The sequence below is a fragment of the Scatophagus argus genome, chromosome 14 (genome assembly GCF_020382885.2).
Source record: "Scatophagus argus isolate fScaArg1 chromosome 14, fScaArg1.pri, whole genome shotgun sequence".
In the NCBI taxonomy this organism is placed as follows: domain Eukaryota; kingdom Metazoa; phylum Chordata; class Actinopteri; family Scatophagidae; genus Scatophagus; species Scatophagus argus.
Window position 1 is genome coordinate 22,661,861 of NC_058506.1, and position 15,809 is coordinate 22,677,669.

The 15,809-nt window shown below is 47.6% G+C and overlaps 2 protein-coding genes across 2 annotated transcripts; one reads left to right on the forward strand and one right to left on the reverse strand.

Moving 5' to 3' along the window:
- The first annotated feature begins 997 nt into the window (after positions 1-997).
- On the forward strand, positions 998-12,351 carry siah2l (seven in absentia homolog 2 (Drosophila)-like). Its single transcript, XM_046410556.1, has 3 exons — positions 998-1,658; positions 8,448-8,627; positions 9,083-12,351. Exons 1-3 carry the CDS (start codon positions 1,236-1,238, stop codon positions 9,452-9,454), a joined length of 975 nt encoding a protein of 324 aa, XP_046266512.1. The 5' UTR covers positions 998-1,235; the 3' UTR covers positions 9,455-12,351.
- Positions 12,352-12,698: 347 nt separating this feature from the next.
- On the reverse strand, positions 12,699-15,733 carry rbmx2 (RNA binding motif protein X-linked 2). Its single transcript, XM_046410555.1, has 6 exons — positions 15,594-15,733; positions 14,896-15,011; positions 14,540-14,591; positions 14,290-14,419; positions 14,020-14,206; positions 12,699-13,713 (listed from the first exon to the last, which is right to left on the reverse strand). Exons 1-6 carry the CDS (start codon positions 15,596-15,598, stop codon positions 13,133-13,135), a joined length of 1,071 nt encoding a protein of 356 aa, XP_046266511.1. The 5' UTR covers positions 15,599-15,733; the 3' UTR covers positions 12,699-13,132.
- Between the last annotated feature and the right edge of the window lie 76 nt (positions 15,734-15,809).

Sequence of the window (15,809 nt, forward strand, 5' to 3'; positions counted from 1 at the left end):
AACTCACACACTTTGAGCTGTCTAATTCAGATACTGCATCCCAGGTCTTCCTGTAGGAGGAGCTCGGACTAACAGATTGCTTTTGAATCTGGCTCACCTTGAAACAAACTTTAATGAATGCAGCCTGCAGGCCAAATGGATTCATTCACTGCAGCGAGCACAAAGCCAGTCAGGAGCTTGAACACAAAAAACGACTTCTGTTTGACTTTGAAACTGTGGAAAAATCTGAATGGTGTGTAAACCTGAGCCTCGGTTGTCCAGGAACCGTGTATATCTGTCTGGAACCAAAGTAGTAGTACAGTAGTTTCAGGCAGCATCGTAGAGTCTGATTTGTCCAAATAATCACACACAAAACGTATTTGTTCTGAAAAAGACTTTATGTAAAGCAGAAGTCCAGAGAAACTGAATCTTTTCATTAAAGCCCAGAGGAGAAATCCAGGTGATGATAATAATGATGTCGTATGATATTGTTTACAGTATGCTTTTTTTAAATAATTGTAGAAGTTGAACCTTTGGTTTAATGAAGTCTGTTTTTATGTGTTATTATAATCCATCATAAATCTTACTCACATGGAACTTTTCTTATTTCTCAAACAGTCCTGATGACTCTGATGTCACACTGATGACCGCTCATCAGCTGCTCTGCTCGTCAGGTGAGTCACCACTGAGGGGCGCCAGAGACACACTACGTGATTCCACTACACAGACTGTGATGCCAGAAATGCATGTTGCATTATTATGTTGTGTGATTATAATTCATGTGATCAGCTTGTCGTAATTATGAATCTACTAGTTACGCTTTCAAAAAAAACTGTAAAAAGTACAATATGTCACTCTGAAATGTAGTGAAGTACAGGTATAACTACTTCACAGTGGTACTTTCCACTACTGGAAAGCAGTAGTAGTAATAGTAGCAGTACTGGTAATAGTATACTTCAGGTTAGTATTTAAGACTTTTGCTCTTTAAATGCGCAAATGAAATCCCATTTATTTGTCTTTTTTAACACCTTTACTTTTCTGCCAAACATTACATAATGATACGACTCCGCTTTCTGATTGGCTGAGCGCCCTGTCAATCTATGACGCAGCGTCCAATGACAGCACGCGGCAGGCGATACAAACTGGCAGCGGCCATGTTGTGTCTCCGGGGGCCTGGAGCGACGTCCGGTAGTAAACACTAGGTGACGTTACCAGCCGCTCGGCAGTTCGCAGGAAACTGACCGCAGCTGGAAGCCATGAGCCGTCCGTCCTCAGCCGGAGCCGGAGGTGGAGGACTCGGGGCTGGGAAAGCAGGCGGAGGAAAGCACGGGGGAGCGGGAAGCGCCGCTGCCTCCGCCGCAGCAGCAGCCGCCGCGGCCGCAGCGGCCGCCGGCGTGGGCTCTGTGGCCGGGTCGGTCTCTGCCACCCCTTCCTCCGCTGTGTCCCTGACCTCAGCCGGTTTGCCCGGGCAGTCCCCGGAGCTCACGGCACTGTTCGAGTGCCCGGTATGCTTCGACTACGTCCTGCCGCCCATCCTGCAGTGTCAGGCGGGTCACCTGGTCTGCAACCCGTGCCGACAGAAGCTAAGCTGCTGCCCGACCTGCAGAGGCCCGCTCACCCCGAGCATCCGGAACCTGGCCATGGAGAAGGTGGCCTCCACACTGCCGTTCCCCTGCAAGGTAAAGCGCGCGCAGACACTCCCGATCACCTGCTAACACACGGCCGACTCGAACACAAGCTAACTGCTCACTTCTGTCCACTTTTCACACAACTTCCTCATTCCGCAGCGCGCTAACTGCTGCTGACAGGTGTGTGCGTGTGCGCGTGTCCAGTGACGTCACAGGGGCGCCACGAGCACCAAAACAAATCGGCTCCGTGACTGCGTAAAGGGACACTCCGCCGATTTTTCTTCCTGTCTTCCTGTCCTGTCCTGTTCCGTTTCAGATGACGACTTTCTGTGCTGCGACGGAAAACTTTTGTTAGAGGTGGCTTCCGGTTTCTCACGTGCTGACCAGGACCGGCTGTTGTTGACATGTGGGAAGTGTGTGTGTCGGCTGTTCTGTGAGCTCAGGCACTTCCTGGTGTTTTGTCAGTTCGTGATTGACTGATTCAGTAATGAATCCCAGCGTGTTAAAGGCGTGACAGAGGGTGACACGGAGCAGATGTGGACAGCACGTTGATGAAGATGAGCTGCTCTTCTTCCTCATTTACGTGTCAAACCCCACAGCCTCATCTGCATTCACACTCACACCCACCGCCGACCTGCAGCTGTGTGTGTGTGTGTGTGTGTGTGTGTGTGCGCGCCTTTGTTCAGCGGTCTCTGACCCACACTGGAGTTTTGATGCTGACGTTTGTTTGTTGAATATTCAGTAACCTAAAAATCAAACACTGGGCTGTGCAGTCTGCCTTCTCTTAATGGAACGAGGTGGCTCTAAAAATACGTTTGATAAACTCATCAGCCTGTTACTCAAGATAATCCTCACACTTCACTGTGAGCAGCTTCTCTGTGGTCTTCACAGCTTTACATTATGACAACTTGTTCCTCGTGACCGAGGGAGACGGTCACGTGACCGAGGGAGACGGTCACGGTCAGGGGAGGCGCTCACTTTTGGACACACACACACACACACAGATGGTGGAGCAGAAGCCCTGAGTTAACAGCAGGCTGACCCACCGTCGTGATGCTGACTGGAGGCTCAGGTTTAATCGAGCCAGCTCACAGAGGAAGCCTGGATATGTTGAGCTGACCCACAGCAATTAGAAAAGAGGAAAACAAAAGCAGCTTCCCTCAGCAGCTGTCCACACACACACACACACACACACACATTTGCATACAAGTACAACATGTGATGTAAGCAAACTGCAGAAATGAAAGGAATGAGGAGAGAGAGGGAGGGGGGCATGAAAGCAAAGCCGTGTGTGTGTGTGTGTGTTTGGAGGTGTCGACAGATGCGAGGAGGAGGAGGCTCACACTCGGCTGAACGATACTCTCCTTTCATTCTCTCTCTCTCTCCCTCAGCTTTCTTTCTCCCCGCCCCCACTGTGTGTGTGTGTGTGTGTGTGTGTGTGCGTGCTGCAGCGTCTCGGTGACCGAGCTGTGTGGTTGGTTGGAGGGTGAATGTTTTTGTGGCGCTCAGAGAGGAAGAGAGACATTTATTGGAAACAGAGTGTGTGTGTGTGTGTGTGTTGTTGTATTTGTCGGACAGGACGGACAAACGGCACACACCTGACAGTGTGTGTGTTTTGGCTCTGTGTGTGTGTGTCAGCAGCTTCGTGTTTTTTCCACCACAGAAGAAGAAAACAGGTTGTTTTTTTTCTTCTTCTGCTGCAGCGGGAGAGAGAGAGAGCGGGCGAGCGAGGCTCAGCTGCTGTGTGTGTTTCACCGACAGAGGCTGGTACGTCTGTGTGTGTGTGTGTGTGCTGATTGATTATCTATTGGCTGTGGTTCAGGTGTCGTTGGAATCTCGACTGCTGGTGGGTTTGGTTGAGTTTTGGTGGTTGTGATGATTAATATCTCGATCAATCTGGATCGCGTTGCTCTGATTGCAGCTGATGTTTGTTTTTATGGGTGATTGATCGTATCGAATCGATTCGTCACATCGTCTGTAAAATGTCAGGAAATGTTAACCAGAGTGTTTGACTTTGCTGTGATGGAAGACAGAGGAGGAAGCAGAGATGAGGACTGAGCCAATCGGATCAGCTGAGCGTCAGGTAACCATTCAGTCGCTCGTTCCATTCGTCCGTCGCGCTGCAGGCGCTGGAGCAGAAGTTTTCATGTTGCTGCTGTCAGGTGAACCTCGGTGTGATGCAGCTCATCCTTTCATACTGCAGAGTCGAGTGTCTGAGTTATTTTAACCTGCAGACGAACGCTTCAGGTGTGGTTTGGCGTCTGTTTCCGGAGGAGTTTTCTCAGAGGCCGGACGGGCAGCCGGACGGTTTAATCTCTCTGTTATTTGATCTCCACGTGGCTCAGCTGTCTGTCTGAACAGCTGCTGTCTGTCTGTCTGTCTGGTTATGGAGGGCAGAAAGGGACTCCAGACTGAATGATTTAGTGGATTAAGGTAACACATGTGAAGCTCTTCTGACTTCGTGGAATGTGGAGTCTTTTTGGAAACCAATGGATCAATCAGAGTTTGTTCGTAAAGCACCTTTAGCACAGGTTACAGCAGGAAGCCGCTTGTGTTGAGTTTATTCACTTCTTTCACTGTTCTGCCTTTGAGTGTTAATCAGTAACAGAAACGAGACAAATGGACTAACTGAGAGTCACGTTGACATGGAAGTTCCATCTCGGCATCCGTAAATAATAACAGTCACAACAATGTTGGGGTCTGGTTATAATGAATCGTTCCTGCCCTCAGACAGACGCGAGATGTGTTATTTATGATAATCCAGCTCAGTGTGAGGGCGGTCATGGTGCTGCGTCCTCTGTGGGTGGGGTTTAGGGTCTGTTGGGTCATAAACAAGATAAATTCCAAACATTTCCATCTTTAGATGAATTCAGTAACCATCCAGGACTGCAGACTGAGCAGATGGATGTTGGTCTTGTTGGCGACCTCTAAGCTGACACCAGGCAGGTGTAAATTAACATGATTTATTTAACTGTGTGAAATAAAAAACGCTTGTAGCTTGCTCAGCAGATGTCCAACTGTCCACAGGTTTCACCGTCTCAGACGTGGAGACAAAACTCTGAAGTGTGAATTTACTGTGGTGTGAAAATCCCTTTTAAAGCTGTGGTGCTGATTCTCTGTGGGAGTGTTTTTTATCTGCTGGGTTTCTGGATTAAAACTTTGTGTGTGTGTGTGTGTGTGTGTGTGTCAGGTGTGTGTGTTCGATGCTGTGTCCGGCCTCCTGCCTGCCTCTCCTCAGGGAGCTGGCTCAGTGGCGCTGCCTGCTGGGCTGGCATCGCCACCATGGAGTCACTTCAGCTAGCGCCACAGGGCTAACTGCTACCACTGGACAGCAGCAGGGGTCAGAGGTCAAGGCCAAAGCCAGTCGACCCGTCGGCTGCACCAAACCGCAGCCAAGCAGCCAGGTGAGTCGTGGACCAAACAGAGATGAGGGCATGAAGGTGTCCTGTAGCTGCTGTCTGACGGACCTGATGATTACTGCTGAAACCACAGGAGAACTCAGGCTCCAGCAGGGGGCAGACCTGAGGCAGAGCTGTGCAGGGTGTGGACACACACTCTTATTCCTTTCAGTTGCTGTTGTACTCATCACCAACGCAAAAAATGTTTTCATTTTTATGAGCTGAGATGTTTTTGTTTTTTTGAGATGTTTGCTTTGTTCAGTGTGAACCTGACAGCGAATCAAAACGTGTGAGGCTGTTGCTGATGCGTTTCTTATGTCTCATTTCTCGTGTCTCATGTCTCATGTCTCATTTCTCATGTCTCGTGTTCATCCTGTTGCTCTGTGCTTCTGTCTGCGTCCTCTTGAAAGCCTCGGCTGCTGATGTTAGCCTGCTAACTTGGTGAACCAGCAGGGATTTTACTGGAAGGTGGAGGAGGCTGGAGGACGCAGTGTGTGGTGTGCACACTTTAGGTCTTATACCAGACTGGAAGAAAAACATGAAGCACTTTTCACCCTCCTGCCTCTGTGTCATTTTAATAAAACACAAGAACCTGATGGGAAACGAGTCAAAAACGTCTGAAACAAACCGAACCAAAATGGCTCTGAACTGAAGTGTGATGGAGGGAGTCTCTTTACCTCTAACCCCTTTTAGCAACCTGCCTCACCACACACACACACACACACACACACACACACACGCTCACACGCTCACACGCTCGGTGCTTTCAGCCTGATTGGTATTGATCGAGGTGATGCAGGCTGATGTTTTTCTTGCTGTGTTGGTTCTCGGCTCAGGTGGATCAGATATGGGATGTTTGTTTGAACCATCAGTCCAATGCTTGTGGTTGCAGATGTTCACAGCTGGATTTAATAAAGGAGAATGGATTGGATCAGTTAATGTGATGGTTTTCTAACTGTGTGTGTGCGTGTGTGTGTGCGCGTGCGTGCGTGTGCGTGTGTGAGAAAGACATCGGTCAACATGCTGAAATCCGTTGTTCTGCGTTGTTCTCAGGGTGGACACAACAGTGTGATTGTGTCCTCAGGTGTGGACTCCACCTGCTCACCTGTGCAGCAGGAAGGTGTACCAAGCTCTGAAATTAACACCTGAGCACCAAGAGCAAGAGGAACAAAAAGTCTCCAAAGTGGTCTGTTAACAGGTGCTGCTGCGTCTGCTGATGTCTGTGCTGATGTCAGTGCTGCGTTCTGCGTCAGGTCCTCGTGTACCCCTGAGATCAGTTATAAAATGCCAGTAAGACGTGTAAATATGCACTTGAGCTTTGAGTCACTTTAACTTCTTGGACTTGGGTTGGTTTCCCTTCATCTTCAGCTGCTGATTTCATTTCTCTTAGAGTCACTTTGTAAGGCGGGCGTCAGTCGTCGTCTCTTCTGTTCGGTGGCTACAGGAAGCTGCTGCTGCGATCCGACCTGCAGCTGATGAATGTTTAACGAGAGCGTCCTGCTGCGTCGCCTGCCTCTGTTTTCACCACATGACTAAAGGATGATTGCGATCTTATCTCATCGGTGACGCCATCCTGAACACACGAGGTGACGCTCCTTAACATGTTGTTGTTACCAAAGCATTTCCTCTGAGGGAGAGTCCGGGTTGCATCCCTGAGGTTTTATTTCATTTGTGATCACGGTGAGCGAATGTTCTCCTGCAGCAGGTCCTGATGATCTAAAGTGTCAGTACAGGCGATGAGAAGGAAATACTTCGTACTGGAGTTAAACTGTCCGGTGGACTTCTGGGAGTTTAATGGACCCAAAGTGGATCACATGTGTCTTGCTGTTTTCTGTCCTGGTGGCAGATTCTGGGTCAGTGTCTGCCATCTTTTACACCTCCATCGTTCAGTCTGTTCTCTGCACTTCCATCACCGTCTGGTTTGGATCGGCCACCAAACAGGACAGAAACAGACTGCAACGGACAATCAGGTCTGCAGAAAAAATCATCGGGGCCGACCTGCCCTACATCCAGGACTTATACCAGTCCAGGGTCAGAACACGGGCAGGAAGCATCACTGCAGACCCCTCACACCCTGCACACAAACTGTTTGATCTGCTTCCCTCTGGTTTTACCTGCAGGCAGACGGCCTATGTTAGAATTCTCAGGCACAGAGAGAGAGTTCACTGATTGGTGGTTAAACGGACCAATCAGCAGGCATCTTGTTGACTAGAGCCGACATGATTTGTCAATTAATTGTTGAAAGAAAATTTCTTCTTCAATTACTTTTTAGTCTATTTATCTTTTCAGTCATTTTTAGACCAACGTTTGCTGCTTTTCTTTGTCATTTCCGACAGTAGAAGAAGAGTGTTTGGGTTCTGGATTGGACGAAAGCAGTAGTTCAGAAATGTCACCATTTTTTTGGACGTTTCGAAGCGATGAGTGTGAATTTGTGAGCAGATTAGTTGATGTTGAATGGAGTGTGGATGCCGCCTGCAGAGGATTCAGGGTGAAGGGGTGAAGGGCTCTCGTCTGCGCTCGTCTCCCTGCTCATGTTTATGGATTCTCTGTCTCTCTGCAGCGAATCGTGTTCTTGTGTTCAAATGCTGATGCCGCCGCCGCCTGCCTCCCCCGAGTCCCCCTCCGTGCTCCTGAGCTCCCCGTCGTCTCGCTGATTTCATACCTCATTTAGCGTCCTCATCGGCGCTCCCCCCTCGTACGCCCTATAGGCTCCTGCTCTGCCTATAGGTGCCATGTTGTTCCAGATGAAAGAGGGGGAGGAGGGGGAGAATCCTGTCATTGTGACCTTCAGCAGCTCAGAGAAATCTGTAATCAGACTCGGTGAGGCTTCATTTCTTCCACAGCTTCACGTGGATCATTAACACACAGGCTGTTGTGGCAGCTGCACAAAACAAACCTGCTCATAAAGAAACTGGAAACCTGATTTTATCTCCGATGCTTTAAGTCAGGAGCTTCTGGTGACATCAGATGAGGTGTCTCACTTTAATAACTGCTGGAACCGAGCCATTTTAGTGGGGTTTTTTTTTCCTGAAAAGGTCAAAGAATCTGATTCATTCAGAAAATAAAATAATATATAAAGTCACATAAATGAAGTAATTGTTTAATATTGATAGATTATCACGCAGCTGCTGCTACTTGTTTCCTGTTCGCTCCCTCATCACCTCCTTTCGTGACTGATTGGTCCAAACAGAAGTGGTCAAATGACACCAGAATCCAGCTTCAGGTCTCACCGTGTGCACATATGGTGATATTTAAATTTATCACATGAAAATGTATGATTGTTGATGTTTAACACAGAGCACTCTGTTTGGATTATGGTTTGGTTCGTTTAAAATGTGATTCTCACGTTCAGCAGGAAGGCGTCCACACAGCGAGCTGGAGAACAGGTTTTGAGTGGAATGTGCCTTTAACACTCAGTGCCGTCTCTGTGTCGTCCCCGCAGTACTCGTCAGCCGGCTGTCTGCTCACTCTCCACCACAGCGAGAAGCCCGACCACGAGGAGGTGTGTGAGTTCAGACCGTACACCTGCCCGTGTCCCGGAGCGACCTGCAAGTGGCACGGCTCGCTGGAGGCCGTCATGCCGCACCTGATGCACGTACACAAGTCCATCACCACGCTGCAGGTCAGCACAAAGCTTGTCTCTTCATGTTGCTGGGTGACGGTAAACCAGTCTGAGCTCCCAGGCTGTTCTGCTCAGCTAGCTGCACGGCTAACCGAGCTAACTGCAGCTGCGGCTGCAACAAACACCACCTGTGCATCAGGAAACACAGAAAGTCACACATCACAGAAAGTCAGTGGTGTGGGGTTGGAGCTTCTACCCACCCACCCACTTTACAAAGTGCAAGGGCAGGCCTTGCAGAGAGGATCACGCTCCTTATTGCAAGCTAGTGTTCCGTCACAATGATTATGAAGCCGTTATCCAAGGTAAAAGAGTTAGGCGATGCTGCTTTACCATATTTCTCTGATATTGCTAGTGAACGAATGAGGCCAGAAACACAAAGAGCAGAGTGGTGAGTTGTTTAAAGCAGGGGAGATAAAAGCTGTAATGTCTGTGCTGTCATTTCTCTCTCTCTGCAGGGGGAGGACATCGTCTTCCTGGCGACGGACATCAACTTGCCAGGCGCCGTGGACTGGGTGATGATGCAGTCATGTTTCAGCCACCACTTCATGCTGGTCCTGGAAAAGCAGGAAAAGTACGAAGGCCACCAGCAGTTCTTCGCTGTTGTCCTGCTCATCGGCACCCGCAAACAGGCCGAGAATTTCGCCTACCGACTGGAGCTCAACGGCAACCGACGGAGGCTCACCTGGGAGGCCACGCCGCGCTCCATCCACGATGGGGTGGCGACTGCCATCATGAACAGCGACTGCCTGGTGTTCGACACCTCCGTTGCACATCTGTTTGCAGACAACGGTAACCTGGGGATCAACGTCACCATCTCCATGTGCTGAGGGAGCAGGAGGTGTTAAAGGCAGCCACAGTCACACACAGAAGACGGACATCATGGAGACACAACACAGGATCGGTTTGGGAGCCAGGGAGGCGACGAGTTCGCCTTCTGCCTCGTTCTGTGGTTACAGGGACTGTAAACGGCCTGCGATGTTGGTGGAGCAGCTGGATGAGCAGTTGCAGTCCTTTATGAGGACAAACAGAACATCTGGAGCAGTGTTAACCTCAGCAGGGACAGAAGACCAGCTCCACGCTGCGTGATGTCTGTGTTTGGTCTTTGATGAAGTGTGGGACAGGACGGCTCTTCCTTCAGTTGGGTGCCAGAGAAGCAGTGGAAGAAATCTCCACCAGTGAAGAGGCCTCCGTCCTTCTTGGATCAGTTGAAAAGAGCTCAGGCCTGCTGCTTCTCCCGCCTGGACGTTTGGACTGATGAGGGACTGAGCTGTCCAGAGTCTGTTCACCTGAGCAGAAAGGAGGAGACCGATCGATGCAGCACCCCCACCACCCTCTGCCAGGCTCACTGGACTTCTGTTCACAATATTCTGATCTTTGCTGGCAGTGCCGGTGCTTTCAGTCAGGGTTGAGTCTGCGGTGGTCTCGACGGCCGTTGAGGTTTTTGTTTGAGCTGCGTGGGTAGTTGGCTTACTGCAGATGTATCTGTAAGATGTGTGTGTGTGTGTGTGTGTGTGTGCTGATACTGTAGAACAGCATACGTTATCATATTTCCACCAGCAGCTGAGCCCAGCTGTCAGGATTTGAAATGTCCTTTTCTACAGATTCAGCCAGTGATGTGCAGACAGTTGGGAAAATAAAAACTTCTCAGGAAATGGAAACCTGTGATCCGACCCCAAAGGCCTCGACGCCGCCGCTTGAAAAAGGCTGCTGGCAGTTGAAGTAAAGCAGAATCATGTGAACATGAGTGTTCGATAACTTTGTGCTAAAGGGGCTGAGTGGAAGGTTGCTGGTTCGGGTCCCTGGAGCAGTCTTCAGTGTTGGGACTGTTGGGACTTCTGTTCACTGTAGGCTGGTCTCACATTTTGGAGGTCAGTGTTTGACCTCTGTGGCAATGGGCTGAACTGTGGAATCCAGTTAATCCTCAAACCTCTGTTAATCTCAGATAAAAGCAGTGAAATGGAGGAATAATCCTCCCACCCCTCTTCTGCAGTTTGTTTAGCCGCCAGCGCCTTACTTTTCTACTACCAACCTCCTCTACTTCCTGTTTCTGAGGGAGTCATGGTGCTGATGTGCTTCACCTGACATCAGTTTGTTTTTAGGGTTTTTTTCACTGAACACCTGCCCAGGGAAATACAACCGCAAATGTTTTGCAGAACTGATATAAGAAGATGTATTTTAAAAACTGTTAGCTTGTTTAAAGCCACGGCGAGATGGACATTATTATCTTCAGAAGCTCATGCATCAAATATCCCAACATTCCTTGTCTTTGTAGCAACTGACCAGGAAGAAACCAACTTCAACAGATACCTCAGACCACAGACACGTCTGTAACTGAACCGTAAACCCCTCAGACCGCGGCGGCGTTTCCTCCGTGTTTAGCGAGAAAAAACCTCGACCCCTGATGGAGACGATTAGAAGTTTAAATCGTCCATCGTCCGAATCAGATCTGTTTCCAAGTCCTCAACCTCTCCGAGATTACAGACCCAAAAACCTAAGGGCACGTAAATATTAACAAAAAGTAAATGAACAAATGAGCAAAATGAGCGAGTTTTCTTAATCTGTTGCTTATTAGCTACAAATATACATTTTAGCTAAGATACATTGGTGTATTGGACGTTTGTTTTCTGGCTAACTAATTAAGATCTTGGCTAAGATAAATTAGCGTGCTAGAAAACAAACATAATCTAGACGGGTTATTCTAGCCAAGATTTTATTTAAACAGCTACTTCACAAGCAACAGATTATATAAGAAAACAGTTTTTATTATGTCACAGTGCAACTTTCATGTGACAAATGAAACAGATGATCAGTTGTTGTCTTTATTTAGTTCCTGATTAGTGGAGTTTTTGTGAAGTTTCGTGACTGCAGTGTGAACACATACGGTTATTCTGACCGCCGAATAATAAACACAGTGGAAACGCTGCTCTGATCATCACTTCCGCTTAACGATCCAGTGACTTTCTATAAAAATGTTTGAAAGTATTGTAAATGAAGTCATGACGACAATATATTTTCTAAAAACAAAGGACTGCTGCGTTTATTCCTTGTGCTAATTTTGACATGTATTTGTGTTCGCGTTTGTCAAGCTGTGCAGAGACTTTTGATAGTAATTTTCTAAGCTGGTTCTGATGTTATAAATACTCCTGCTGTAGTCTGATGAAGCGTCACCTCGACATCAAAACAAAGTCACAGTCAGCTTCCATCCAGCCGTAGCTTAGCTGCTCTGCATGGATCTGGCCTTGGTGGCTTCGTAACATTAGCTGATAAAGTGACTGGCAAACTGTGTGCAAACCCGGAGCCTGGATAAGCCTGTGTTATCTAACAGTTAGTCAATTTGCTGCCTTTGCCAGCTACAACCACAATAATGTATTGAACACAGTTTGCAATGATGTTGGCTTTGGCCTTTGCTGACGTTAGCAGACACGGTTTCCAAGCTACCGTTAGCTGGCGCTCTAATGGCGCAAAGAGAGGCAGGAAGTGCGCACACAAGTCACACCCTGTGGATGGTTACGCTTCACGTTGTTAGACAGAGGACCTTTTCTACTATGTGAAGCCAATCAGCTGTTGAGAGTTTCTGTTGTGGGCTGAAACGAATCCACTGAGCGTCTGCTGGCATCACCTTTACATCACCTGTGATACGAGGATGCTTTGGTTCAACATTTCTTCGTTTCCTGTGTTCTGCTCAGTTCTGTGACATTTCTGTAATAAATGTTTGCAGTTTCTTATCTGTGTGATTCTGATCTTTACTTCCTGCTGTCACGTCACAGCTCAGTCGCTAAGATAATTCAACATAAAAACAAGTCCTGTCGTTGCCAGGGGAATTGTTTGACATTTTGGGAAATGCTGTTTGTTTTTTTTTTACTGTCTGTACAGTAAATATGAAGCTACAGGCAGCAGCCAGTTAGCTTAGCATCTGACCAACCACCCAACCGTCCAATCAGCAGGTGGGAATAAAAAGTGCAAGCCAGCTGCAGTGAGCTGCAATCCTCCACCCTGAATGTTTTTCAGCAGCACTAAATCACTTTTAAAATGATTCCGTGTCAACATGTTAACTTAAAAAACACTCCTAAATCACAGGGGAAGACATTTGTTTTTATTACAAAATGGTACAAATATCGAAGTTTCCTGGATGGGGAAGGGCCACTGCCTGAACACATTTCACTTCATTTCACTTCTGCACTGTGGCACTTGGGCATTTCCTGCTCGATTCCAGGACAGATGACATCCAGATACATTTTAAACTGAGCTATGCGAGCGTAAGACATCTTGTTACATGTCAATGAAGTCTTAAAAAAACCTTCGAGTCTCCTACCTGACTGACAGAAAGCATCAATGTCACATGCTGTATGTCTGTGAAATGGAGGCTGGATTATTAAATCAGTGCTGTTTTTGGTCTGAACAACTGAGAACAAATCAGTGTATTGTGAGATGCAGCCTGTAGAGGGCGCCAGCAGGACTCAGCCTTCCAGTTTGTTTGTTTTAACAGCATCCACCTAACAGTTACATTATCTGTCTCTGTCAAACTCTCTTCTTCTGTCGCTTTCCCTGTCCCTGTTTGTGTCTCTTCTTCTGTCGTTTTCTCTGTCCCTGTCTGTGTCTCTCCTTATATCACCACCTCTGTGTCTGTCTGTCTCTCGCCTGTCATAGTCTCTTCCTCTGTCTGTCTCTCTTCTTCTGGTGTTGTCTCTGTCAGTCTCTCTCCTGTCACTGTCTCTGTCCAGATCAGTCTCTCTTTTTCTTTCATAATCTCTGTCTTTCTCTCTCTTCCTGTCACCCTCCCTCTCACGATTCCTCCTCCTGTCTTCCTCTGTCTCCCTGTCTGTCTCTCTCCTCCTCTCACCCTCCCCCTGGAGTCTCTCATTCTCCCTTGCTCTCTGTCCATTCTCTTGTCCTCCAGGTGGCGCCCCCCTCTGGTTGTACTTGCTGTAGGCAGCGTCCTCCTTCTCCTCTTTGATTCTGATGGCAGGAGGAGGAAGAGGAGGTGGGGAAGAGGAGGAACACAACGCCCGGCTCCCCCTCTCTTTCTCCTTCTCAGCCTTCTTCTTTTCCTTCTTCTCTTTCTTCTTCTTCTTCTTCTCTTTCTTGTCTGAGGCAGAAAGCATCAAGAGGAGAAGTAAATGCTTCATCATGGAGAGGCATGGACTTGACTGTATACAAAAGTGGTAAATAACATGTACAGATAGAACATAAAGTATATGAACTTTCTGAAGTAAACTGAATTAGGCTGTTAAAATGTTCTAAGAATAATAAACAAAATAGAAAGATGTACAGTGTATGTGCTGCCCCCCTGTGTGTGTGTGGGCACAGTGTCTCCACCTAGTGTCTGTATTTCTACCCCCTTTGCACCTGTGTTTGAGTTTTTTGACCCATTGAGGTTGCTGTAGCTGGTCACCTTTTTTGGGCTTTTTCACAGGGATAGTGTACTGCTCGTCTTCCTCTGAGGAAGAGGAGGACGTCTCGGGGACTTTGGGTGCACAGCCCTCCTCTCTCAGCTGTTTGGTCACGTCGTCAATGTCCTCTGTGTCTTTGGGGGGACGGTAGCCTTTAACGTGGTCCACACGAATGGTCCGCCCTTTAATCTGATGCCACAAACAACACAGGCTCAGTTTGTGTACAAGTTGAACAAAACAGCTGCAGCGTGTTCCAGTCAAAGCTGAGTCACCTTGATGCCGTTGAAGTTGTCCACAGCCAGGATGGTGCTCCTCTGGTCCTCGTAGCAGATGAAACAGAAACCTTTGGACTTCCCAGTCTTCTTGTCCCGCACCAGGTTGATGTTCACGATCTCTCCGTACCTGACAGGGTTTTGGGAGAAAAGCCGAGTGAATTCTCATGTTCTCACACTGTGGCTCTTTAGGGGAGGATCATCACAACTGTGTGTGAAATGATTAAAATAAAGGCTGTGGAAAACGCACTGAGAGAAGACGCAGATGATGTCACCTTCAGTCAACTCGAAAGGCAAACCTCCTGCAGGACATAAAGCACAGTACTGTTCAGTCTCTCTCTCTCCAGAAACCTCCTTTCTAATAATGACTTCCTTACATACTGAATTCTAGTAAATTATTTTTCTTTCTCAAAATTGTTAAGCTAAAAGGTACAAATCATAATTACAATCAAACCTCACATCTGTACATCCTTTCAACTGAGTGCCACATGTTAAATCTCAGAGCGTGTTGGTTCCGGTTTAACAGAACTTGGCAGAAGTCGTGCAGCTAAAGCCTGTGAGCTCAGAGTGACTGGAGACAAGCCGCAGCGTCGCCTCCCATCTTACCCACGAATATCCAGGCGCTGTCTCTGTACTCATTGTGCCAGGACACGGACTCCTTCACCCCGAGGTCGGCCTCGCGCTCGTTCAGTTCGTTGATCAACCTCACCTTCGTTAGCGGACTGAAAACAGAGACGAGTTTTTAACGTGTAAGCACAACTGTTGTCTTTCAGAGCAGTTTACAATAAGTGGCAGCTGCTCTTCAACACCAGACAAAACATGGACGTTATTCCTATTAATGTCTTCCATTTGTCCAACACGCGATGGAGTGAAATATCAAACCACCGACTGTAATCTTGGGTATCATGGACCCTTTGGAAAAGTGGCCTGCTGATTATTTCAAATGATTTCTGAGGCTTGATTTTCTTTGTTGGGGAGGAGGACCGGGCTCATCCTGTCCCTAAAGACTTAAGTCTAAACACCAGAAGAGCTGAGCCCCAAAACAATAATTACATCATGTGTAACTATGTGACTTCGATGAAAAACAACGGTTCTAAAACGATTAAAAGGGAATCGTTACATTGTGAGATTTTTAACAGGGTCCGTGGCAGAGACGCCTTAACTTAGTTACCCACAGTGTTAGCTGTTAGCACTGGCTAGCAGGTTAGTGTGTACTGGATGGTGAATGTCACGACAGAACGGATTAAAGCCAAACAACAGATTAAAACACAAACCATAATTTAAATATAAAAACGTCCACTTACTTCATGGTGAACTATTTAGAACGGAAAGCAGCGTAGCGGTGGGAAAAGTCAACCTCATGACCTGAACCACTTCCTTCTGAATTCCTGGTTATGCTGCCACCTGCTGTTTGGGTGACTTCACTACAACCTAAGGCTATGTGACTAAATAACTAAACGACATTATGTACAAGTTATCCGAAAACCATATCGGTTATTCTTTTTATTTTACATGTGACT

Bases quoted from the DNA above. Each gene is read 5' to 3' on its own strand.
- siah2l (XM_046410556.1), top strand. From the start codon at position 1,236: ATGAGCCGTCCGTCCTCAGCCGGAGCCGGAGGTGGAGGACTCGGGGCT. The intron at 1,659-8,447 runs GTAAAGCGCGCG...TCGTCCCCGCAG, and splicing joins CACTGCCGTTCCCCTGCAAG to TACTCGTCAGCCGGCTGTCT. The intron at 8,628-9,082 runs GTCAGCACAAAG...CTCTCTCTGCAG, and splicing joins AGTCCATCACCACGCTGCAG to GGGGAGGACATCGTCTTCCT.
- rbmx2 (XM_046410555.1), bottom strand. The intron at 14,592-14,895 runs GTAAGATGGGAG...TATGTCCTGCAG, and splicing joins CAGCGCCTGGATATTCGTGG to GAGGTTTGCCTTTCGAGTTG. The intron at 13,714-14,019 runs GTGACCAGCTAC...TTTCTGCCTCAG, and splicing joins TGTGAAAAAGCCCAAAAAAG to ACAAGAAAGAGAAGAAGAAG.